General features: G+C 47.3%; 1 protein-coding gene across 4 annotated transcripts in view; it reads right to left on the bottom strand.

Annotated features, from left to right (window-relative positions):
- EVA1C (eva-1 homolog C) overlaps positions 1–25,939 on the bottom strand; it is an 84,903-nt gene that overhangs the window by 45,110 nt on the left and 13,854 nt on the right. For 3 of the 4 annotated variants that reach the window (XM_022552839.3, XM_022552842.3, XM_022552843.3), the window contains exon 2: positions 2,978–3,174. The exons of the other annotated variant lie outside the window; for it this stretch is intronic. In XM_022552839.3, coding sequence (XP_022408547.1) covers positions 2,978–3,174 — 197 coding nt within the window. The remainder of the gene's footprint in view (positions 1–2,977; positions 3,175–25,939) is intronic. 4 annotated transcript variants of the gene reach the window in all.

Below are 25,939 nucleotides of genomic sequence, written 5' to 3' on the forward strand. Positions count from 1 at the left end.
ATCAAAGATAAGGTGACCATATGTGCGTGGATTTATCTCTGGGCTTTCTATCCTGTTCCATTGATCTATATTTCTGTTTTTGTGCCAGTACCATACTGTCTTGATTACTGTAGCTTTGTAGTATAGTCTGAAGTCAGGGAGCCTGATTTCTCCTAGAGTCTGTCATACAGAGTGAAGTAAGTCAGAAAGAGAAAAACAAATACCATATGCTAACACATATATATGGAATCTAAGAAAAAAAAAAAAAGGTCATGAAGAACCTAGGGGTAAGACAGGAATAAAGACACAGACCTACTAGAGAATGGACTTGAGGATATGGGGAGGGGGAAGGGTAAGCTGTGACAAAGTGAGAGAGTGGCATGGACATATATACACTACCAAACGTAAAATAGATAGCTAGTGGGAAGCAGCTGCATACCACAGGGAGATCAGCTCGGTGCTTTGTGACCACCTAGAGGGATGGGATAGGGAGGCGGGGAGGGAGGGAGACGCAAGAGGGAAGAGATATGGGAACATATGTATAACTGATTCACTTTGTTATAAAGTGGAAACTAACACACCATTGTAAAGCAATTATACTCCAATAAAGATGTTAAAAAAAAAAAAAAAAGCTGATTCCCACCTTAGCTAACCTCAAGGACGTGGGACCCACTTTTCCTGGTGGAGCAATTTTCTGGGTGGAATATGCAGGCTTTCTGTTGAGCATTTGGCTTAAAATTTTTCCTTTATAAAAATAAATTTTAAAAAAAGCTTTCCTTCAAATCTTTCCCGACCTTTTCCAAGCAGATCACACCTTTGTGAGTGAGTCTGCTCTGCGGAAGCTTGGGGAACGCCCAGTACTGGGTCGCAGATGGGCCAGCGTCACGCTGCTGCCCTTCCAGCTCCCAAACGGATCAGGCCCTGCCGACGACAAACACAGAGGTCATCCACACCAAGTACAGTAAAAATGTCCCCAAGAATCTACTTATTACTATTGGACTGAATTTAGTGCTGATTCACGGGCCTGTCTGAGTCGCCATGTTCTCATAGTGGCTCATGGAATATCTCCGTGAAGGATGCTGGCCCTACCAGGTATCCCCCGTCACCTCAGGGGCCCCGTGGATGTGCGTAAAATCAGGAAAAATGCCCAGGGAAACCCCAAGGACCCCCAGATCATGGTGCATATTCCACGGCCGAGGGGTATCGTGAAATAACTCAGCCCTTGGATGGCTCTTCGTGTTACAGCCATGGAATGGGACCCAAGGGCAGAGCTCTTTCCAAACTGTATTACAGCTGGAAGTTGCAGAGAGGGGACTTCCTATAGCCATTCAGTCGTGGGCTAGATCAGGTGAGGTGCTCCTGTGTGGACATCAACCTGTTCTCTCCTACGTTAAGCAACTGCCCCCTGAGGAAGCACCTTGCCTCAGCTCCCAAACACAGGTTAAAAGACAAAGTAAAGGATCTCCTAGCGCGCGGGGATGTTTCTGGCAAACAAACCCTCTGCACAGCATCAGAATTGTGTTCACAAATTCTGACTTGTCTGCCCAGTTATGGCAACATCCTCTTCCCTCGGGGATGCCCGGCAGGGGCAGGCGTCCGTGTTGGAGGGCAAGGTGCCCATGTTTTGGAACCGCAGGATGCCAGGAGTTCATACGTTCACAAAGCAGGCACTGCCGCCCTGGTGGCACTGGCCACGTTCTTTTTATGCCCCTAGGAGGGCAGCAGAAAGCCTGGGTACCCGGGATAGGTGGGCAAGAGTGTTGGGGGGAGGAAAGGGAACATTCTCAAGGTACAGGGAAGGATTGGGGGTAGGGTGGGGCACACAAGTAAAGTAATTGCTTGTCTCCAGAAGACACACGTTGTCTCTCCTCAGGGTGTGGAAACCAGGGGATTCATTCAAACACATTCTTCTGGCTCCTCAGTTGGTGTCTTTACCAATCACATGACCACCCAGTACTACAATGCTTAGCTTGGAAGTAATACACAGTAGACAAAATAGAAAAATCCTTACATGATCATTTTATGTTTGCTTCTCCTCTTCCGGCCTTAGGGAGAGCTGCACAGCATCAGAGCTAATTCCATTTCTCCTCAGTCCGCCGAGGAAATTTACCACCACCCACATTTCCCACAACTGACAAAATCAAGCTGACATCTAATTTGCCACCTATCTGCTCTAACCACCATGACTCCAATGGATTCATAGGGAACTTTGGAGGCATTAAAAAAATCCAAGGCCAAGTGACTCCATAATCTTAGCTAACTAGTTATAAACGTGGAGGGGCCTGGGAGAGCAGAATAGAGGTTGTCTGGATAATTGAAAGCCAGAATAGTCTAAAATCATCATTGTTATATTAGTTTTGACCTCCCCGTAGACCACATATTTCCCCAATGCCTACTGAAAAAAGAATGAGTCAGCCACCCCCCACCCCTAATTCCTGGTACTATCAAGGACGGACCAGTAGAGACTGCCCAAAATAGCTCCAAACAAGAATAACATGATTATCTACAACTAGAGAAGCAAACCATAAAAAAAAAAAAAAAAAAGATAATTAGTGATATTCCCCTTCCTTGAGTGCATTCTCTAAGAATTTGATCATGACTTCTGATGTCTGCCTTGTGGTTTCCACTAAAGAATGCACAGCCTTTCCTCTCTCCCGGGGTACTGATAGGCAACGTAGGCCTGGAGGTTAAAGCCCAACATGATGATACTTTATTGCAGGGAGGCGTGTGCCTGTGAATAACTTCATTCTGCAAGTGTATTAAGGGAGCTCTGCAAGAAGCAGGAATTCTATTTAGACTCGTTTGGTAAAGAATCCTTTTGAGAAGCAAAGACTAGCTCGCCTGCAAAATCCGTGATTTGTCTACATTGAGATTTTCATGGAGCGGGTTTGCTTTGAGTACACTATAGAATCACAAGTATATACACAGAGAGAGAGACAGAGAGGGAGAGAGAGAGAAACCCATTTTGTCATCTTAAACCATCTAGGAAAGGCAATACCTGCAGTGTGGTGGGCGCCACACAGGTTAAGCTGTCTTCTCTCCGAGAGGCAGGTTGCTGCGCGCTACATGTTTGGTAATCTTGCCCATAAAATGCCGACTGGACACTTATCGTCGAATGCCGAGGGCAGTGCAGATCCAGATGGTCCCCATCACAGGCATAGGCGGTGTGGTTTTGCAGGAGTTTGGTTAGGTAGCCTAGAAAATATGCAGCCGGGTTACAAGAGGCCCAGGAGTTCACCACTCCTTCATGGATTCTGGGGCAGGAGGACCTCGGCTCCCCGGAGGGAGGAGCTGGTCAGTGAGGAAGGTGTGGGCGGGGCCTCCTCAGCTGCTGCCTGGACAGGACACCAGACAGGCCCGGAGCTGGGGCGGAGGGAGCGGATGCTCGTTTTTCCATCTGGGCCTGAAACCTTGGTCTGGAATGGCACATTGCAAGCCTCCAAGGGCTCCTTCCCTCCAGGAAGCACTAAAGGACGGGTCAGGAGCCATGAAGTCCCGAAGCATCTCTATAAAGCAGGAAAAAAATGCGAGTAGGTGTCTCTTGGGCATGTAGATGCCTGTCCTGGGGGAGACTCGGGTTCTCTGATCTCCCACTAGCTGGGCCAGGCCTTCCTGGGGCGAGGGGATGCCGTTTTATTTTAGGAAACCACTCCTGGGCCTGCCTCAGTCCTGGAGAAGAAAGCAAGGCAGGCCCCCTGCATGGGATAAGGGCCTTCTCTGAAGGGAAGGGAAGGGGAGGATGGTGGGGCTCTGTTATGGGTTGAATAGTGTCCCATCCCCCCAAATTCATGTTCACCCGGAACCTCAGAATGTGACCTTATTTGGACATAGGGTCGTTGCAGACATAATTAGTTAAGATGAGGTCAGACTGGAGTAAGAAAGGCCCTTAATCCTGTATGACCCGTGTCCTGATGAGAAGAGAAGAGACACAGAGGCAGACAGCCATGTTTCTACAAGCCAAGAACACCAAGGATTGCTGGGAGCCACCAGGAGCTGGAAGAGGCGAGGAAAGACTCTTCCTTAGAAACTTCAGAGACAGCACGGCCCTCCGGACACCTTGATCTCAGACTTCGGGCCTCTGGAACTCTGAGAGAATGTATTTCTGTTGTTTTCAGTCACTCAAGTTAGTGGTCATTTGTTACAGCAGCCCCGGCAAACTCATACAGGCTCCCGACCCCTGCGTCTCCAGCTGGCTGGCTGAGCTGAGCTGGGCCTTGGGCTCGGAGGAGCGCTGGCGGCCTGGATGTTTTCTCAGGAAGGAGGAGGGAAGGTTCATCTGAAACATAGATTCCTTTCCTCCTTCTCACACCTCACGAGGTCAGTCGCAAGGCGGCTGGGAGGGAAGCCAGGGACTTTCTGGTGAGGTGTGTGGGAGACGGTCTGGCAGCCTTCGGCCTCTGAGGGGGAAGAGGGAGAGTGTAGGAAGGCAGCCTTAGAGCTCCCCAGTTCCCACACGGCCAGGCCGTGTTCCAGCTAATCCTGCTTGGCTTTCAAAATCCTCTCTGGGCCGTAATGCTCTGCAAAAGGCACCCAGTCCAGCTCCCTGGGCTTCCCTGACAGTCACAGAAAAGGGACTGAGATGCTCTGCCGTACGGTGGGCACACCAGCCAATCCACACCTGCCCACCTGAAGATGGAGACCGGGCGCCCTTGACAGCACACTGCATCCAGACCGTAGGTCTTTCACTGTGACTCCTTTTTTTTCCTTCCCGCCCATGACAATCATCATAAGAAAGGCCAAGACATCAGCTACCCTGATTTAACTTTGCTTAGAGAAGCAAAGTCTAGCTTGAGCAGCAAAACTGCCATCAGGCAGCAGGCATGTGAGTCAAGGTCCTGCTTGGCGAAATGCTGTCACTCATAAGGTCACTCAAACCCCTCAGGGCACCAAGAGGGGCCAGGAAGAGGCCCCTTGGTGGTCCTAGGGCCCCAGGTCAGTGTCATCCTGTAGGATACACAGGTGAGCCCTGATTAAGCCATGATTTGATTTGTACAAGATCATTTGTGGGATCTCAGCATTATGAGCTGAGCTGAGCCACACCAGGGAACTCACGGTGGCCCTTAGGCTGCCCCCAGGCCAGCACCCACCCTGAGGCTTCCCAGACGGGTACCCCCACGCTTTAGCTTCGTCATTAAAACTTTCTTGTCCATCACGCAGCACTCATGGAGATGATCGGCTGACTGAAATGTTAAATTAATTCTGGGAGCATGGCTTCAGCTTCATGTTTATGGTTTGTGCAAAAGGCCATGTGTTACTCTGGCTAAATGAAGGTGATGATAAGGCCCTGGGGCAGGTGGAGCCACAAGACGGAAGGGGCCTGGGTCCTGGATTCACGGAGGGAATTGCTGCCTGCTCCACAGACTGTCATATGAGTGAGAAAGAAACTTCTGCTGTGTTCGGGCCATCACCTTTCTTCACCCTATGTGTCACGTACTCTGTGCCCAGTAAACAAACTTGATCTCCGTGGGACCATTTACCTCAAAACACAGCACGATGCAGCACAGGGGCCCGAGCCCCCCTGCATACCGTATTCACATTCTGAGTGATATTCTAGAGGCAGAAGCTCAATGCGTAGAATTGACTAACTCCAGGTCTTTTAGGCCCTTCTGCACTTTGAGGGGGGAGGGGAGCCTCCTTCCCGGTACGTCAGTCCTAACACTAATACAAGTTCAAGGAAGATACTTCAGCAGTAAAGCTTGCTCTAGACGCGGTCCAATTCCTTCTTCGAAAACCTACGCCTAGGTCCAACAATGGAATATTATTGAGCACTAAATGAAATGAGCTATGAAGCCACAAAAGACACAGAGGAAACAAACGCATATGACTAAGTGAAACAAGCCAATTTGAAAAGGCTCCACACTGTGTGATTCCAAATATATGGTGTTCAGGAAAAGGCGCAACTGTGGAGACAGTGAAAACATCAGTGGTTGCCAGAGGTGTGGGGGGAGAGAGGGATGAATAGGTGAAGCACAGGGGAATTTTAGGGCAATGAAACCATTCTGTCTGATACTATACTGGGGGATACATATCATTATACGTTTGTCAAAACCCAAAGAATGTATAACATCAAGAGTGAACCCTAGCGTAAACTATGGACTCTGGGTGATAACAGGTGTCAAAGTAGGTTCACTGATTGTAACAGATGCACTGCTGGTGTGGGATGCTGACAGTGGGGAAGGCTGTGTGTGCGGGGTCGGGGGGGAAAGGGATATACGGGACGTCTCTGAACTTTCTGCTCAATTTTGCTGTGAACCTAAAACTTCTCAGAAAGAAAGTCTATATAAAAGGGCAAAAATTTAAAAACCACCCATGCCTCCCCAGGAGAGCGCGACCTTTGGGAAGAGAGGGGTTAGGTGACAGGGAGGGGACGTGACAGGGAGCGCGTGTGTGCTGGCAAAGTTTTGTTTCTTGACCTGAAGGGGGGATACATGCTTTACTCTGTGAAAGTTCACCGAGCTACGCACTTAGGATCTGTGTACTTTTTTGTTGGTAGATAAACGTTTGTTTAAAAAACCTTTACCTGCAGTTTCGTGACCAATACTCTACACTAATAAAGAAAGTCTAGATACTGTGGAGCCTGTGGCTGATGTATAGGGCATGGAGAGCCATGGAACCCCGTTTTCTGCAGCTGACCCCATCCCATCCGCACTAGATCCTCCTCCACAGTGACAGCAGGAAACCCTCATGAGGACAAGCCATTGGCCCGCCCACCTTATGGCCCCCATAGGTGCTTTCCATGCCCCATTCTGATTGGCCGACTATGTCAGAAGCTGCTAAGAGGTCCAAAGAAGGACAGTTAGAACTGCCCACTGCTTTCAGCAACATGGAGGGCATCAAGGACCATTTGGAGAGGCATTTGGGATGGTGAGTGGGGAACAGAAGCCTGTTTAGAAAAGGCTGAAAGGGAGTGGAAGTTAAGGAAATCTAAGATGGTTCACCTGGTAGACGGAATAATGCCCACCCCCCCAAATGTCCACAGGGACCAGTCCCCAGAACCTATAAATATGTTGCTTTACATTATAAAAGGGACTTTGCAATTATAATTAAGTTAAAGATCTTGAGGTGGCAAGATGATCCTGGCTGATCTGGGAGGGACCAGTGTCATTCCAAGGGTCCTTAAATGAGGGAGGCAAGAAGGTCAAAGTCAGAAGAAGGAGGTGTGGCAACAGAACCAGAGGTTGGAATGGGGCAGCCATGAGCCAAAAAATGTAGGCGGTTTCTAGAAACTAGAAAAGACAAGGAAACAGATTGTGCCCTGAAGCCTCCAGAAGGAATGCAGGCCTGCCAACACCTTGATTTTAGACTTCTGACCTCCAGAACTGTAAGAGAATAAGCCTGTGCTGGGTAATCATTTGTAAAAGCAGCCATAGGAAACTAAGAGTTTATACAGATGACCCTTACAACTTGGTGAAGATAAGGAGAGACATAAGGCTACAGTCATAAGAACTGATGTCCAGGGAGAGATTTTTAAATAATTATGATTGTTTTAAAGTTGGGAGAGGTCTATGCAGGTTTGTATGTATGTGTACAAATATATGTACATATGAGTCAGAGGTCGTATGTAAATTATATTCCTTACTGTAGATTAAGGTTCAAAACATTTGAAAGCGGATGCTAGCAAGAGAGAGCTTGAAATGATGGACTGTGGGCTCCAAGCTAAATACAGGGAAGGAGATGATCACGGGAGAGGCCCAAGGGAACAGAGAGGTCCTGCTGAGATCCAGCAAGGTCAGAGTGGAGGCAAGCACACCAGCAAGCTGGGGAGGGAGGAACTCGTGCCCAAAATTTGTTTGAACAGATTTCAAGACAGAGCAGTTGCCGGTGATGAAGTGGCCACGGAAGTGTGCAAGAGGTCAGCAGAGGAGAAGGTTCTTGGAAACGAGGATGCCAGGAGCTGGGAAGATGCCCTCTGGATCAGGCATCTCCCAAGATGAAGGAAGGAACTGGGGTGCAGCAAGAGCCTTCCGCCAAGGTTGACCTTGAACAAAGGGCAGATGACAGATGACCCGTTCCCAGTCCAGAGCCCCTTCCAGCGTGCTACCCGGCTTCCCCAACGAACACGTGCACTCTTTCCAATGTGTTGTGTAGAGTCAACACGTTACTTAGTGTCTCAGTCCATTCAGGCTGCTCTAACAGAACACCACAGACGGGTGGCTTATAAACAATGGAAATTCGTTTCTCAGAGTTCTGGGGGCTGGAAGTCCAAGATCAAGGCACCAGCATGGTCAGGTTCTGCTGAGAGCCATCTTCCTGCTTCATAGCTGGCCTCTGCTCACTGTGTCCTCATATGGTGGAAGGGGCAGGGGAACTCCGTCGGGTCTCTTTTGTAAGAGATTAATGGGATTAGTGAATCCCATTCATGACGGCTCAAGCCTCATGACGTCAGCACCTGCCAAAGGCCCTACCTCTTCCCTTTGGGAGTTAGGATTTCAATACATAAATTTAGTTGCACAGATACATTCAGACCGCAGCACTTAGCTTCCCCACACCTTGGTTTCTTGGCTGGTTCAAATGGGATCTTTTTGTTTTTTTTTTAATCAACATACGGCCAATTTTATGTCATTTATGCCCTCACCAACTTTCAAACGGGATCATTTTTAAAGATGTAGCTTTTTGTTCACAGTTCTCTCTGGATCAAATGCCCCGTCAGTCAAAAATGCTTTATGTGTTAATATTCTCTGCCAGCACTTTCACAGTCCAGCTGTACATTTGGGGGCAAATACTTACTACCCTGAAAGAAGGCAGAAGTACACACTCTGTTAAGAAATCACTCCTCAGGGGCTTCCCTGGTGGCGCAGTGGTTGAGAGTCCACCTGCCAATGCAGGGAACGTGGGTTCGTGCCCCGGTCCGGGAAGATCCCACATGCCGCGGAGCGGCTGGGCCTGTAAGCCATGGCCACTGAGCCTGCACGTCCGGAGCCTGTGCCCCGCAACGGGAGAGGCCACAACACTGAGAGGCCCGCGTACCGCAAAAAAAAGAAAAAAAAAAGAAAAAGAAATCACTCCTCAGAATCTGGTATAGCCTGTAAATGCTCCATTGATCCTTGTTTAAACTGGGGGAGAGGAGGAGTGGGAGGGTGTAGATGCTTCTTCAGCTGCACACAGCACAGAGGCCTTGGAAGAGCTTCTGTTTAACTCCAGGATACTCTCTTCCCTGGTGAACCCTCCGCTGTGTATCAGCAGAAACTCCTGCAGCCACCGCTGCGGCTCAAACCTTCCTCAAAGGCACATCCTGAGAGGCTTGGGTTGGGCAAATCTTAGAGTTATATATTTATTTGTTTATTTATTTAGCTTTACGCGGGCCTCTCACTGTTGTGGCCTCTCCCGTTGCGGAGCACAGGCTCCGGACGCGCAGGCTCAGCAGCCATGGCTCACAGGCCCAGCCACTCTGCAGCACGTGGGATCTTCCCGGACCGGGGCACGAACCCGCGTCCCCTGCATCGGCAGGCGGACTCTCAACCACTGCGCCACCAGGGAAGCCCTTAGAGTAATTTAGATAAAGGCTTTTATGTTTCCCTGTTTCTAAAGGTAGGTGAAAAGTTCATGGGAAATGAACCCCTAAGAGGGGCAGAAGCTCTTCTCTGTCTTCAGAAAGATATCCTTGGGATAATAACCCCCATCGCATTTACAAGGAAAACCCATTTATACACAAATAATCCAGGGACCACTGAAGAACCAGAATGGAAATGGCTGATTTTCAAAGAATAGGGATTCTTGAATCCCCATTCAAGAATGGGGAGGAGGTAAAGAGTTTTATGGGAGGAACAGGTATTGTGCAGGGAAAAAGAAGAGTCTATCCGAAATAAGCCTGGAATGTATGGGTTCAACCAAGGCAAACAGTGATTGCCCTGCAGGACTCCACAGAGCCACAGAGAAGCCACTGTGCACTGGGGCGTGAGGAGGGACATAGGAGGTAGAATCTCTCGCACATATTTGACCAGACCCCCCGGTTGTTTTTTTTTTGCATGAAGTATCTGAGGGTTACTGTTAAGCACATCATTCTGAAGGGAACGTTCCCTGAGTCTGTAAAACACGGTCAGTGCTAAGAGCTGCGTGTAACTTGGGTGATTTCAGAAGGCATTTCAGAATCCCATACTGCTGAGGAATCCTCATCCTGAAACAGGCGGACGGACAGGGAAGAAGTGGGGGGAGCAGAAGATTAAAAGCCCTGAGACCAGGGTTCAACCTGGGATTAAAGTGTGTGACTGTGACCATCACCTCTCAGAACTGATGTCCTCATGTTTTACTGTGAGGATCAAATGACGTTAATGGGCAGAGCATCTTCTATCAGTCATAAACCATTGCACAACACTAAGGTATTGCTACTATATGGTAAATCTTGAAGGACATGAACTTACTCATTGATGCAATGTAAATAACACCCCCAGTCGCCCCTCTCTGCTCTGAGCATCAATGGTTAGACGGTCAACTCAGAGACGGTCAACTCAGAGACAAGCACACAGCCCAGTAGCTGCCGTCACGGTCCAGAAATGTCACTGCTGAGCTTGGAGGGAAAAGAAAATTTTTCTCCCTTCCTTTCTCCCCCCTTCCCTCTCCTTCCTTCCCTTCCTTCCTTCTTTCCTCCCTTCCCTTCTCTCTTTCCTTCTCTCTCTCTCTCTCTCTCTCGCTCCAGTTTTTAAATCAATAAGGTTTAAAAACTACTAATATTAATCAATAAGGTTTAAAAACTACTAATATTTAGAAGATGCCAAACGGGCTGCAAATTCTTCCTCTTTGTTTTCTGAAGCCAGAAGCCATCCACAAAAGTCCAAGTTTCCCAAGGCCTGAGGTTGCGGGAGTCACCCCGAGTGCAGGATGTAAGTACCTCAGTCCCCAGAGTCAAGCCGAGTGCAGGATGTAAGTACCTCAGTCCCCGGAGTCACCCCGAGTGCAGGATGTAAGTACCTCAGTCCCCAGAGTCACCCCGAGTGCAGGATGTAAGTACCTCAGTCCCCGGTCCCACATCCGTGTGCTCAAGGCCCCTATCACCTGGGGCCAATTTCACAACCTTTCTTCTGGGAAGAGAATGGAATTCAATTGTACTGTTCTTGCTACCCCACACCCCCATTTTCTTAAAAGAAAGCAGCTCCCTCCAGTCGGTTAATGCTTTAGATAAGAGACCACACCCTTTTATTCACAAATACTCAAAGGTGTTTCTACATGTCTGAAGTTCTCTTCCAGAAAAGGGTATTTTTTCTTTTGTGTTTGTGAGTGTGTTTGGAAAACTGGCTAAAGCTCGAGGAGGGGCAGCCCACGCGGCTTTAGAGCAATGAGTCAGTGAGTCTAAGGATGCAGGAAAGGCCCTACAATGGATAAAGGGCTCCAGACTGGGAACCACACACCCAAGAGCATTAAGATCAAAAAGTCTATTAGACTTTAAGTCTCTTCTCTAGTCCCAGGTTTGGCATGAAAACGTTGACTCTGGAGGTTAATTAAGAGCAGAACTAGAGCCATCGGACTGTTTCTTAGATGTTTGCGGGGTGGCGGGGGGGAATCACAATGACAGAGATGACCAAGGTAGCTGTGCTGCTCTTAAATGATGCAATTCAGATCCTGGTCCCAAAACAAACCAGCCGAGGACAGAGGTAAAGTGAGAGTCTAGATGGGGCAGAGACAATACATTTCTCCCTCAGTCCATGGAGGAGCAGTTTTTCCAGGCCTCCTGACAATATAGTGGACCAGTGGAAAGTTCTGGCCAATAGAAAAAGGGCAGAAGTGATGCTTGCCTCCTGCAGGTCTGGCCCTTGAGACCCAGTGTGACTCTCTACTCCCTCTGTCTCCCCATCTGCTGTCACATGTGGAAGAGAGAAGGGACAAGGACAGGTTCTGAGCACCCAGAAGATAGGGGAGGCACAAGACAGAAGGAACCTGGGTCCCTGAGTGACCTCATGGAGCACAGCCTCGTTATCCCAGCAAGATTTGGGAGTTGTTGGTTTCAGCAGATAGCCTACCCTGACTAATACTCCAGCATTCTGTCAACGGGTACTTGTGTTAAGTAGGAAGCTGGTAGGTCTTCGAGGAGTACCAAAAACTTTCACCAAACACATCTCACTGATTTATGATGGTGGTGTTGACACCATTTCACATGACCTTCAATCCTCATTGGGATAATCCTTTCTTTGAGCTGACACCTTGCTGCCATTGAATTACTAAGGAGATAAAAAGAATTAGAGGTCTCATGACTTAGCCTACTTGTCACCACTCTTCACAATGCCACTGACTTTTTAAAACTTTAAAAAGCTGCACCAGCAAAACAGGAAAGCATAGACTAAGTGGGCTTTTATGGAATGCTCACAGGTAGGCAAGTTTCCATGTCCTGATGAGTGTGGGAAGGGTTTGGGGCTGTGGGCAGACTGGTGTGGTGCCCCAGAAGGTGCTGGCCCAGGATAAAAAGTGCCAACGCACAGATGTGGGGGCCACAGGTTATGATGCAGGGAATTCAGGCTTTGAAACCCCTCAGATCAGATGCTTTTCAGGCACGTTAAATATAACCCCTTTAGATCTCAGTTGTCTCATCTGTAATATCGAAGACATACCTACTTTACAGAGCTGTTGTGCAGGCCGTAAGATAGCGTAAGTAGAGCAGCTTACTCAGTGGCTCGGCATGTCAGTTTCCTTCCTTAAGGACTGCATGAGTGTGCTAAGAGGAAAAGAGATTGGGAGTCCAAGCTCTATGGAAAAGGGAGCCCCCAAACAAGCAAGGACAAGCAGCCCCAAATCCACTGCTTCCTAGCTCAGCCTCGGTTTGGATTCAGGATTAAGACATCTGGTAAAACAGTAGATGATATTTGCTTTTACAGTCTATAAAAATGCCCCAAGGACAGGCTCATATTCACGATGGGGATTATACCATTGATCATTTGTCCCCAGGTTTGAGGGTGCCATGGAAGCATTTTTTACAGAAATGAGCACAACACTCCCCAAAAAGAACCAGCTGAGTGCAAATTTGGAAAAGTCTGCTGGCTTCTGATGAGTTACTTTTGAACCTACAAATTCCAAAAATCCAGTTTCTGACCCCTTTTTCTCAACAAACTCAAGCTATGCTCTTTGACAATAAAGCTGCTTGATTTTCTTAAAGCCAAATAAAAATACTATTGCTAAAGGCACAAAACCTGCAAAATTTTCCATGCCTGCCATTGTTTCAAGAGCATTTAAAGGAACCCCAAAGTGTATGTGATTAAAATACTTTCAAATTTCTGATCAACAATAATGGAAAAAATAACCCTGGAAGTTGGCTGCTAACATTTGACAAGAAAAGTGACAGCTGCCCGGTTCTTCTCTGTGACTTTTCTGCCTAAAGAATGAACATTTTTTCATCTTTCTTGAGTGCCACATGGCACCCAGGTCCCATTTTTCCACTTCCCCCGGGCTTTGAATTCTTGTATTTAACTCTGGTTCCTGACAATCACTTAGTCAATGATCTCTTATCTTGTTAGTTTTTCTCCCAATATCTCCTTCTTCTCCCTTTCTGCACACTGACCCTCTGATTCACCAAACCCCATACTTTCCCCTATATATTCATATATATTAAGCGGATTTTTCTGTGTGGATGACCAGGTGTGTATTTATACGTACGGATCAGATCCTTGTGCCTGTCTAAGCATTTGTTTACACGTGTCAATCCATTATTTGGCTTTCGACTCATTCAAACAAAAAAATCTGAAGTCTTTATGAGATCAAGCCCCCTTCCACTACCTACCTGACCTCATCCTTATAACTCTCCTCTTCAGCTCCAGCCATAGTGATCTTGTTTCTCAAAAATGCCACACAGGGACTGCCCTGGTGGCGCAGTGGTTAAGAATCCGCCTGCCAATGCAGGGGACACAGGTTCGAGCCCTGGTCTGGGAAGATCCCACATGCCGCGGAGCAACTAAGCCCCTGTGCCACAACTACTGCACCTGAGCTCTAGAGCCCGCGAGCCACAACTACTGAGCCTGCGTGCCACAACTACTGAAGCCCGCGCGCCTAGAGCCCGTGCTCCACAACAAGAGAAGCCACCGCAATGAGAAGCCTGTGCACCGCAACGAAGAGTAGCCCCCACTTCGTGCAACTAGAGAAAGCCCGAGCACAGCAACGAAGACCCAATGATGAAGACCCAATGCAGCCAAAAACAAATTAATTAATTCATTAAAAAAAACACACACACACATACTCCCACCTCAGGACCTTTGCTTTGGCTGTTCTGTTCACCAGAAAGCTTCTTCCTTCGAGTGTGTACTTTCTCCCTCCCTCCCTTCATCCTGACCTTTGTTCAAATGTAACCTTATCAGACAGGCTTTCCCTAGCTGCTCTGAAAAACATGCACTTCCTGCCCCACTACCCCTGATTCTGCTGTATTTCACTACACTGAGATACTGTCAGTTTCTCCTCTTCTGAATATAAGCAGGGATGTTGTTTTATTTATTGCTCTATCCCCAGAACCTAGAAAGAGTCTGACATATAGTAGGAAGGCAATGAATAGTTTTTAAATGAGTAAGACTGGCAGAGAAAGGGAAGACCAGAAGTGAATGGGTGAGTAGTAGATTCTGATTAACCCTCATGGCACCAACGTCACCCAGTACTTATAGATCTTGCTAGGGAATTGTACTGTCAATTTTTTCTTTTTATAAAGTTATGTGTTTATTTTTTATTTTTGGCTGCGTTGGGTCTTCATTGCTGTGTGTGGGATTTCTCTAGTTGCAGCAAGCGGGGGCTACTCTTCGTTGTGGTGCGTGGGCTTCTCATTGCAGTGGCTTCTCTTGTTGCGGAGCACGGGCTCTAGGTGTGAGGGCTTCAGTATCTGTGGCGCACGGGCTCAGTAGTTGCGGCTTGCAGGCTCTAGAGCTCAGGCTCAGTAGTTGTGGCACACCAGCTTAGTTGCTCCGTGGCACGTGGGTTCTTCCCGGACCAGGGCTTGAACCCATGTCCCCTACATTGGCAGGCAGATTCCTAACCACTGCGCCACCAGGGAAGCCCCCCGGTACTGTCAGTTTTTTAAACCTATATTCCTAATGCCTCAACATCCCCACAAACAGGCTGTGAGCATCCCACCCAGGCAATCAGTTGCACTGGTGTGATAAGGCTGGTCCCTGCCACGTGCTCCTCTGACTATGACCCAGTGACATTCAAACACACCAATAAAACCACTCATGACTTCTGCTACGTACTCCACCCTGACCCCCAGTAAAGGTACTTGCCCATGGGTCCTCTCTCTTTCTCGGCTCCCTACCTGCTTGGCTGAGCTGCTCCCTGGGTGCTTGTCCCATATGGCACCCTGCGTGGTGTGCCACGCCTTCCTCCTATAGGACCTGTGAGTATAATCAATCCTTTAATTTCACATGCCTCTCTGAGTGTAATTTCCAACATGCTGTGTTGGTGTGATCCTTAAAGAGCCCAAGAGGAGGACTTTCTCCACCATTTACAACACAATAATATAATGTATATATATGTACATACATACGTTATATATATGAGCATATGTATATAAACATATACAGAGAGAAAGAGAGAGAGAAAGATAGGAATCAATTGATCACAAATTATTCTAAATGAGCTGTGTTGGACTGGAATTACAACTGTGTGATTACACTCACCATTTTATGTTTGAACAGTCTGGTAGGAGCTCCTTTGTGCCTTTTCAACCAAAGATTTCACATCCTATAAGAATGAACACCTTATTCGGTAATCAGGTACCCACCCTAGAAAGTTATTCAGCCAACACCATCTGGATTAGAGCTGTTTAAAAGTAACTGGATCAATCCCCATTTGCCCGAAGCCTTTACACGGAATACTTCTTCTTTTCTTTGGGATGCAGAGTCACCCCCAAACTACAGAGCCACGTGGCGATTAAGGCAGGATGGAGGTGCATTTGATAACTTAATGCAACTTTTAATCCGCACTTAAAACTCAGATGTGAAATCTACACTTGATCTTTCCTGCCTTGGAATTGGCCAAATTAGTGGCTCTATCCCCACGTACAACAAAAGGCTCTCAGAAACACTCAGGGAAGCCGACCAACCAGAGGGCCCAACACATGGATGCGGGGGCAGAGAGGTGCTGCCTCTCCAAGGAGCCCCTGAAACAGCCTTTCAACTCCAGGCTGTTAATTTCCCCGACAGCCCACGCTCAGGATGTGTACGATGATCAAGGTGGCTTGATGCGCTCAAGGTAGAAAGACTTCAGGGCGTGCATTCTGAGCTTTATTCAGTTAACTGGAAAATTATATAGTGATTTCACTACTCGTAATACTGAAACTTTTTCCTCGAAGATGGTGACTGGTGAGCAGCGCTGTAAACCTCAGAAAGCTATCTGGAAGGTTAAAATGATTGGATTTAGGGGCAGGACAGATTTGCTGTACTTCTGACTAAACACGCTTTGTTCCCTAGGCAGTTAAACAAAACCAGAGCAGGGAAGTTTCTAAAACTTGCGACAGGTGTAAACTTCGTATCCAAGAGGCTGTGCTGAACAGGCCAGGTGACCTACTGTATCTGTTACAGCCTCCTCCTGGGTTTAACAGGATTTTGGGCAGGTCATTTCGCTGCCCCCTTCTTTGGTTTCACCTTAGAATTAGGGGAAGTAGCAGCATTTCTTCTTTTGTATTTTGCAGAAACAGGGGAGGCTGGCAAATGTAAAGAAATACGGGCGCCCGCACGGTAATCAGGCCGGCCTGGCCTTAATCATTATATTCATCCTTAATTGAGTCCCTGGCATGCTGGCCCCTGGTGTAAACCTTCTCCAGTGAACTCAGCTTCACTCAGTGGCCCCAGGGACCCACGCTTTCTTCATTCTCCTATGAGCTCTTTATTTACTTTTCTGTATCCTTCCCCGGCTGACACCTGTTACTTCTGACGGCCCTCAGCTTACACTTGCTATTCTGGGTCTGTTGCCTTCTTTTATACACAACTGTTTGGGTGACAGTTGAGCGATTACATCCCGTTATGTCTACTTTATTCACCACCGTGCTGGAGTCTTATTCTACCGACTGGCTTCTGGCCATCTTCTGGATGGCTAAGTAGAGGAAAATCCAACCCTGGTTCATTGGTATATACAGCTGACCCTCATGATAATTCGCAATGTTTCTTGCAAACTCGCCTACTAATATTTATTTGAGACCCCCAAAATCAATCCTCCCAGGGCTTTCCTAGCCATTCTTGGGAAAATTTGAGTCAGCCAGTGTGCGTGGTCCCAGCCGTAGTGGAACCAGGTGACGCTCTGCCTTCCGGTTTCAGCTCTCATACGATAAACGTGGGTCCTTTTCATAGTCTACCTAGTGCCAGGTTTGTCACATTTTTGTGCTTCGTGCTGGTGATTCTGCTGTGTCGAACAGCCCCAAGCACGGTGGTGCACCACTGTCTCACGTTCTCAAGCGCAAGAAGCTGGGATGGGCCTTACGGAGAAAATACACGTGTTAGAGGGGCTGTGTCCAGGCACGAATCACAGTGCTGTTGGCCGTGAGTTCAACATTAATGAATCAACAATGGGTATTATTAAATAAGGTGTCTTTCATGGAAGCAACCTGAATGCCCATCAATAGAGGAATGGATAAAGAAGATGTGGTACGTGCATTCAATGGAATATTACTCAGCCATGAAAAAGAACAAAATAATGCCATCTGCAGTAACATGGATGGACCTAGAAATTGTCATACAGAATGAAGTCAGAGAAAGACAAATATCATATGGTATCGCTTATATGTGGAATCTAAAAAAAGGGTACAAATGAACTTATCTACAAAACAGAGCCACAGATGTAGAAAACAAACTTATGGTTACCACGGGGTAAGGGAGGGGAGGGATAAATCGGGAGATTGGGATCGACATATACACACTAATATATATATAAAATAGATAACTAATAAGGACCTACTGTATAGCACAGGGAACTCTTCTCAATACTCTGTAATGGCCTACATGGGAAAAGAAGCTAAAAAGAGTGGATATATGTATATGTATAACTGATTCACTTTGCTGTACACCTGAAACTAATGCAACATTGTAAGTCGACTATACTCCAATAAAAATTTTTATAAAATAAGGTGTCATTAAGCAGAAACATGTATAAAATTAGGCTGTGCATTCTCATAGGAACAATGTCTCAATATTTGCTAATTCAGTGCTATACAGCAGGACTCTACAGAACATACCACCTCGAATAATGAGAGCCCAGTGTATTTCTATATTAAGGATAGAGTGGGATTTACACAGCCACAAAAGCGCTAGCCTTTGTAGGTAATTCAAACATGCAGAACTGGGACTGCCTTCAGAACAAGTCTCCATGTGGCAGAACTCGGTCTTTGCTTCAAAAAATATATATAAGTATTCATTCTTCCTTTTTATAAAATGTTCAACCTTTAACAAAAGCCTTGTCATCTCCTAGCTCACGATGATACCCACGACAGCCCGCTGGGATGTCAGGGAAGTATTCCACTTTCGGCGGCACAAAAGATCTCACGCCCCACTGGTGATGGGGGCCAGGGTGAGCCCCTGCTCCGACTCTGGGCCTGGGTCTCTACTCCAGGTTCAGGGGCCCCTCATTACCCCTGCCTGAGTCCAGGATGCCGAATAAAGGAGGAACTGCTCACCACTTCTCTCTCCACACCTTGTCATTGTATTGTGCTGAGTGATTTTAAATGCTGTGGTAGAGGAGCACAATGGGTGTCTGGTGGGCAGGGTGCAATAACAAGAGACATCTGACCCACCCGAGGAGGCGGCGAGGAGCGCTTCCAGGTGGGAGGTGATGCCTGAAGAAAGAGCAGGAGGTAACCAGGTGAAAATGAGCCTCAGGCAGCAGGGGCAGATGTGCAAAGGCTCAAAGGGAGCTAGCTAGACGTTCGGCGTGGCCAGTGCACCGGGTATGAAGTCAGGAGGGAAGGCTGACGAAGTTAGCGAGGTCTTCCTACGGAGTTTGCATTTAACCTGAAGTCAGATGGGAGCCACTGCAGGCTCGAAGGCAGGCAAGTGATGCTGGTCAGATTGGCAATTCCGAGAAATCCTGAATCCAGTGGCCTGTGTTAGATGGACTGCAGAGACCTATGAAGAAATTAGGGTGGCTGCACTCCTCTGGGGGGCAAGGATGAAGGCTTGAGCTAAGACAGGGGCAGAGGGACGGGGAGGGAGGGCTGGAGATCAAGAGTCGACCTCGTGGGTCTACGCCCCGCGCTGGTGCACAGAGCCAGCCCCACGCTCAGAAGAGCCCAGCTCTTGGTTTAATGCTCTGCTGTGACCACCTTGAAACTCTTCAATAATTTCATCTTTGAACTTGTGTTTTGTAAACGAAGCCCCATAGGCCAACGGGGCATGTGCTCGAGCAGAGGAGACCCCCATAACCTAGGTTTCCACTGTTGTTTCCTACCACGTTGCCATGAACTGTTTGACATGCCCCGAGCATCGAATTCCGGCAGAAGTGCGATCTGACCAGCAAAACTCAAAGTGAGCATCAGGAAAGCGTGTTACATCTCCAACTGGGTAAGCAGAGATGCTGACAGCACTGAGAGGCCACAGTCTCTGTTAGAAGAGGAATCTGCTTTGAATGAGGAAGGATGGCAAGGGCATTGTAAGAAATAAGGACAACCAAGAAACCCACCGTTATCTTTTTTTACTTGTGTTTACATTAGCCAGATACTTATGTTGAACATGATGACACAGAAGGAAAGGGAAAGACAGAAGAACCCACGGCTTCTTTTCCTTTCCATCATTCCTTACACCTCAGTAAGAGACAAGGTAGAGAGCAGCAGCAGAACGGGCAGTATATGCACAAAATAAGAATGTATCACTTCTGTAATTCCACGTACCCGCTCAACGCTCTTGTATTTGTATTTAAAACTAGCACAGCCTAATACGAAGATGATCAATAAAATCCATGCTAATAATTTAAAGTGTCCATTTTTTTTCTCTTAGAATACCGAAGAGCAAATAAAAACCAGCGTGACAAGAAAACTTCGTATTTTAGTGCCTTAAACAGCTCTTTCCCCCTGATTTTTGAACAAGGGGGTCCCTATTTTCATTTGGCATTTGGGTCCTGATTATGCAGCTGGGTCCAGACTGAAATGACAGCGATTTAGCCCTAGGATCGGTGGGAATGGGGGATGGGGATGAGGGGCACAGGGACAAGGGAGACTTAGGGATGCCCCCCAGGTTTTGAACCGGTGATGCTGTCCTCTTGGGAAATCTAGCATCAAAAGCAGGGTTTGTGACTCTGTTCTGAGCGCCCGTGGGGCATCCCAGCGGAGGGTCCGGAGTCAGAAGCTCCAGAGAGGGACCTGGGAGGAGGGAAACCAGGAAGTGATCGGCACACAAGTGAAACTTGAGGGAACGGCTAGTGTGGGAAGAGCCGAGGGCAGGGACGCCGGGGAATGCAGACCTTCAAGAGGTAGAACAACAGAGAAGGCCCCTTAGAGGAGACGGAGAGGGAAGGAGGACGGGAGGGAGGAAGAGGCACAGGGCGGCTGTGAAGGAGAGGTGAGACGTAAGATGACGGCCAGAGGTGGATATTACAGGGTTGAGTAAAGCGGGGTTTTATCAGCTCAAGGGACCTTGAGCAAACTGCCCCACCTCTCTGAGCCTCAGACAGGCATCTATAAACTGAAGGTAACGATAATAACTCTTATCTCAGGGGACCGTTGTCAAGATTAACTGAGTTATTATATGCACGGTGCTCAGAACTCTGCTGTATTAATTTCCTGTGGCTTCTGTAACAAGGTACCACAAATTCGGTGCCTTAGAAGAACAGAAATGTATTGCCTCACAGTTCTGGAGGCCGGAGATCCAAAATCAAGGTGTCGACAGGGCCACGCTCCCTCCGAAGGGTCTGGGGAAGGCTGTGTTCCAGGCCTCTCCCCTCGCTACGGCAGTTCCTTGACTTGTGGCAGCATAACTTTACTCTTCACATGGCCTTCTCCCTGTGGGTCTCTCTGTGTCCAAATTTCCCCTTTTTTGAAGGACAGCAGTCATATTGGATTAGGGGCCACTGTAATGAACTCATCTTAACTTGATTACTTCTATATAGACTCTATCTCCAAATAACGTCACAGGTTAAGGCTCCAATATCTTTTGTGTGGGGGGGGACATCCAGAGTCAGCTGTGCATAAACATTCATCTTTATCATTATTATCTCCATTAGTTGTTGTTTGGCTCCGCGGTATGAGGAAGTGACCGAGGGACAGCGTGAGTTTGGGGAACTTAAATTTGTTGTGGCCACTATCTCCATGACAATGCGATGTTTCTCCAACGGCCCAGGTGAAGGTAAATACATGAAGTAAGGAGAAGGAACAAAGAAGAGGGAATGACACGTTCTTATAATGAGCCAAAGACAGCCATGAGCAGAAATACCGACAGCAGTGCAGGAGGGAAACTGCTTGCTACTCAGGGGCCCTCGGGAGGCCTGGTATACCAGATGGACAGAAATAAACACCATCTCCTACTCCACCTCAGTCAATACACTGTCCCCTACAGGCACACACAAGGCAAACCAAGCTTTGATAATTTATTAAAACAAGTAATAGGCTTCGTCTGTGGAATAAGAAAGTCTTCTGAGCCAGAAGCAAAACGGATGCATTCCATCAGTTGAAGTTCTAGCGCTCTTTGAAGTGGTAAAAACCACATCTGATCTGAAGATATGCAACAGATAATAAACAGGTTGAGTTACCGGAAGTGTCAAGCTGGTCATGATCTTAACAGGAATTATATCTGGGGCTAAACTGGAAGCTATCGATCCCAAAGGAAAAGACAGATGGAGCTGCGAGGTGCACCAAAGCTTAGAAAGACTGAGTTGCTCTGATTTAGATGGAGGATTAAAAAGGAACATTTCAGTCCTCACCAAAGCCACACGTAAGCAGTCTCTCTTCTTGCCCCTCTCCCTAATCCGAAGCCCCTTCCAGGACAAATGCTGTCCTGTCACTTCATCCCAACGCCAGGAGCAACATTGGCAGTGCCTTTCCTGGACCAGTTCCCTTTGCCAAAGCTCCAGGTTCCAGAACCTTTTTATTCTTTCCCCTCTTCTGCTTTAAGACTTGCTTCTCCTGAGTTCAAGACCCTAACAGCTTTGCTACATAGATTGCTACCTACAGTGACTCAATTTGTGTGAGGATGGCTGATGATGGCATCTGTCATCCAAAAGACACCTTCACCAAACATCAAAGTCACTTCAGAGTAACGGGGTGACCGACATCCCATTCCTCCCCATGCAATGCACAGAAAAGAACACAGCTTCATTGCTGTAACGTCCTGCCCAAATGCATAAGAATAAAACATCAGACAAATGCAAACTAAGGGACAGGCTATAAAATGACCACCTCATAATCTTCAAAAATGTCACCGTCGTGAAAGATACAGACTGGGAGCCATTCTAGTTTGCAAGGAGACTAAAGAGACATGACAACTGAAAATACTGCATGAGCTGAGGTTTTCTTTCGCTCTAAAGCACATTATTGGGACAACTGGTGAAATCTGAATGAGGTCTGTAGATTAGAAAACAGTATTGTGGCAGGTTCATTTCCTGATTTTGATCATTGTTCTTGGTTATGTAAGAGACTGTCCTTCCTTGTTCTTAAGGAACACATGGGAGTACTTGGGAGTAAAGGACGTCTTACCTGCAACTTAGAAAAGAATAAGGCGAGGCTTCCCTGGTGGCACAGTGGTTGAGAGTCTGCCTGCCGATGCAGGGGACACGGGTTCGTGCCCCGGTCCGGGAAGATCTCACACGCCGCGGAGCGGCTGGGCCCGTGAACCATGGCCGCTGAGCCTGTGCATCCGGAGCCTGTGCTCCGCAACGGGAGAGGCCACAGCAGTGAGAGGCCCGCGTAGCGCAAAAAAAAAAAAAAAAAAAGGAATAAGGCGAATGTGATAAAATGGAAACGTTTAAGGAATCTGGGTGAAGAGTATAAAGGAAGCCTTTGGACTAGTATTACAAATTTTCTGTGTCTGGAAAAATAATAATAAATATTTAATATTGAATAAATATACGGACAGATTTAAAAGCGTGCAATGCTTTCCAGCAAATGCCAACCTTGACTGAATGTCAGAACCACCTCGGGAGATTTAAAAATATCAATGTCCAGGCCCCAGCCCAGAGATTCCAATTCAGTTAGCCTGGGGAGGAGCTCCAGACATCAGTATATTTGAACGCACCCCCAAAGTGATTCTAGCGTGAGCCCAGAGGAATAATAAACAGCCAGGTCAGCCCGTGGTATTATCAGGAAAGGGGAGAGTTCTGGATTGGGGTCTTTCTGAACCCCTCACATCTGCTCCTTTTTTTTTTTTTTTTTTGCAGTACGTGGGCCTCTCACTGCTGTGGCCTCTCCCGTTGCGGAGCACAGGCTCCGGATGCGCAGGCTCAGTGGCCATGGCTCACGGGCCCAGCCGCTCCGTGGCATGTGGGATCTTCCCGGACCGGGGCACAAACCCGTGTCCCCTGCATCGGCAGGCGGACCCTTAACCACTGCGCCACCAGGGAAGCCCTCATCTGTTCCTTCTGAGAGCTGATCCTGCAGGCAGCACAGTGACTCCGAACAGGAGCAGAGTCCTGAGTCCAATCTTGGTCCTGCCTCTAATAAGCTGGGAGACATCCTGGCAGATCCCTTACTGGTACCCAGCCTGTGTTCTCTCCGCTGTGGGCTAAGGTTAACCAAGAGCAGCCTCTGGGGGAAATAAGCTTTCCAGTAGGAGGATGCAAAGTTCAAAAACTCTTGCACCCCTGAGCCCCGATGCCCCGTGGTGGGTTTGCACAGGACGACAGCCTGAAATCCTTGTGATGTCCACGTGGCAGAAAGGGATTAAGGCGAGTAGGGCTGATCAATTTCTGGTATTGCTGGAAGGTTCTGTTAGAGTTTGGTGACTCCCGGCAGCCCTCTCCCTGTCCAAGGACAGAAATCTAGGAGGGTTCTCGGGAAAGGGCTTGGAGGAAGCATGAGGACACCAATCCTCCTCCACGTGGCAAGGAGGCAAGCTGGGGAGGCCAAGCTCCCAGGGAGGAACTGGGGCAGCTGGCACTGGCCCCTTCACGAGGCAGCCTGACGGGGGCTCTGAGAGAAGAAGATGCCCTCACCAAGAGCTGAGGCCTGAGGCTCCGCGCTGACCCCCTACCTCAACTCTGCCCAGCTCTAGACATCTATAGGCTTTCGTGCCCTGCTCAACCTTCTACCATTGCGCCGCTCAGTACGGCGGCCCCGGGCCACACGTGGCTACGGGGGACTTGAGATGCAGCCAGTCTGAATTGAGATGTGCTGTAAGTGTAAAATACATACAGCATTTCCAAGTCTTCATAAGCAAAAAAGAACATAAACTATCTCATTAATAATTTTAAAAATACTTATTAGGGTGGAAATGATACTTTGGGTACATTGGGTTAAATAAAATTTCCTATGGAAATTCATTTCACCTCTTTAACTTTTTCTAATGTGGCTACTGGGATATTTAATATTACCTACATGGATTACGTCATATTTCTATTGGACAGCTCTGTTTCTGAAGTCTGCATATTATCCTTTCGTGACTTAATTCCTTGGTGATAATTGTATTAAAATCCAATCAAGGAAGGATTTAGTATGCAATGGCATCAGCCCTGGGCCCCGGAGGCCCTGCAGTGAGAAATGCTTAACCCTTTCCCCTGGTTCTCAGGCTTCGGTGATTCCAGCAAATTCACTCTTCCCCAAAGCCAGCGGAAGTGCAGATATGGTCAGGTAAAGTCCATACCTCACAGCTTGCTGGAATAATAATGATGTTGATGATGTAATTTAAAACTAGTACTTAGCCCTGCAATTTTAACCCAATCTGTGAGACTGAATCACAAACATTTGACATTCTTAACGTAAGACCCTCAGTATATCAGACTGCGTATACTCCACCTAATAATTTACCTTGCCAAAGAAAGAGAATACATAAGTGGGTAATGAAGATGAATGGTGCAGACTCTCATGAAAGACCCTGAGGCAGTAGCAAGTCACATTTCAGAAGGTTCCAGAAGGTTCCATGGAAGACTGTAGTTTGAGTTTGGTTCACATGTCACTGTCTGACTGCATTCTGAGGATGAAAGGCCCCTCACTTGTGTGTGTGTGTGTGTGCGTGCACACGCACACACGCGTTTAGCTACACACACAGGAGCAAATAACTAAGACATTCCCTTTGGCCAGACCTTTCTCACAGTAACAACCTGGGGCTGTGGAGAGTCATGGTGGGTTTATCTGTGTTCAGTTTCCCAGGACATGGTCTGATTTTATTTTGGACCCAGCCTGGGGCGATCCATGTTGTGTATGGGGTCTACACGTTAAATTTCCCATTATAAAAAAAAAAAAAGAAACCACCTTAAATTCAGTGACTGTCCAGGTCTTTAAGGGAGTTTTCTAGAAACCAGGAAGAAGGAAATAGAGCCTGTTTTGCTGAGGACCAGTGGCGTTGGAAGCAGGGAAAGTCACTCCCATAACATGGACTGATGCTTGGTAACACTGTGAGAAATTTTCCCAGCCTAGAAGCTTACAACCTGGTTCAGCTGAATCCAATGGTTGAATAGAATCCCTTGGTTCTTTGTTTAAAAACACAGTATATAATCTTTATTAACACAGAGACATAGAGGATAAATGTGTACTCTATATTAACATGTCTATATGATGAAAAAAATCACTGTTCACTGTTTAATATCCTGGGAAGAAAACAACTAGGAAAGAGCATCTTCATAAAATGTTTTTTTCTGCTTATTTTTATAACATCTGTATCCGGAAGTAAATAACAAATGCTTGGAGCATTTGGGAAAATCAATAATGTGTCTAGGCCTACATTTTCAAAAGTGTATTGTTAAAACAGAGACTCACAGACACAGAAAACAAACTTATGGTTACCAAAGGGGAAAGGGAAGGGGAGGGATAAATTGGGAATTTGGGATGAACAGATACACACACACTACTATATATAAAATAGATAAACAACAAGGACCTACTATATAGCACAGGGAACTATATTCAATATCTTGTAATAACCTATAATGGAAAGGAATC

This window comes from Delphinapterus leucas, chromosome 4 (assembly GCF_059928025.1).
Source record: "Delphinapterus leucas isolate spDelLeu-1000000601 "Yukka" chromosome 4, BTC_Dleu_Yukka2, whole genome shotgun sequence".
Taxonomy (NCBI): Eukaryota; Metazoa; Chordata; class Mammalia; order Artiodactyla; family Monodontidae; genus Delphinapterus; species Delphinapterus leucas.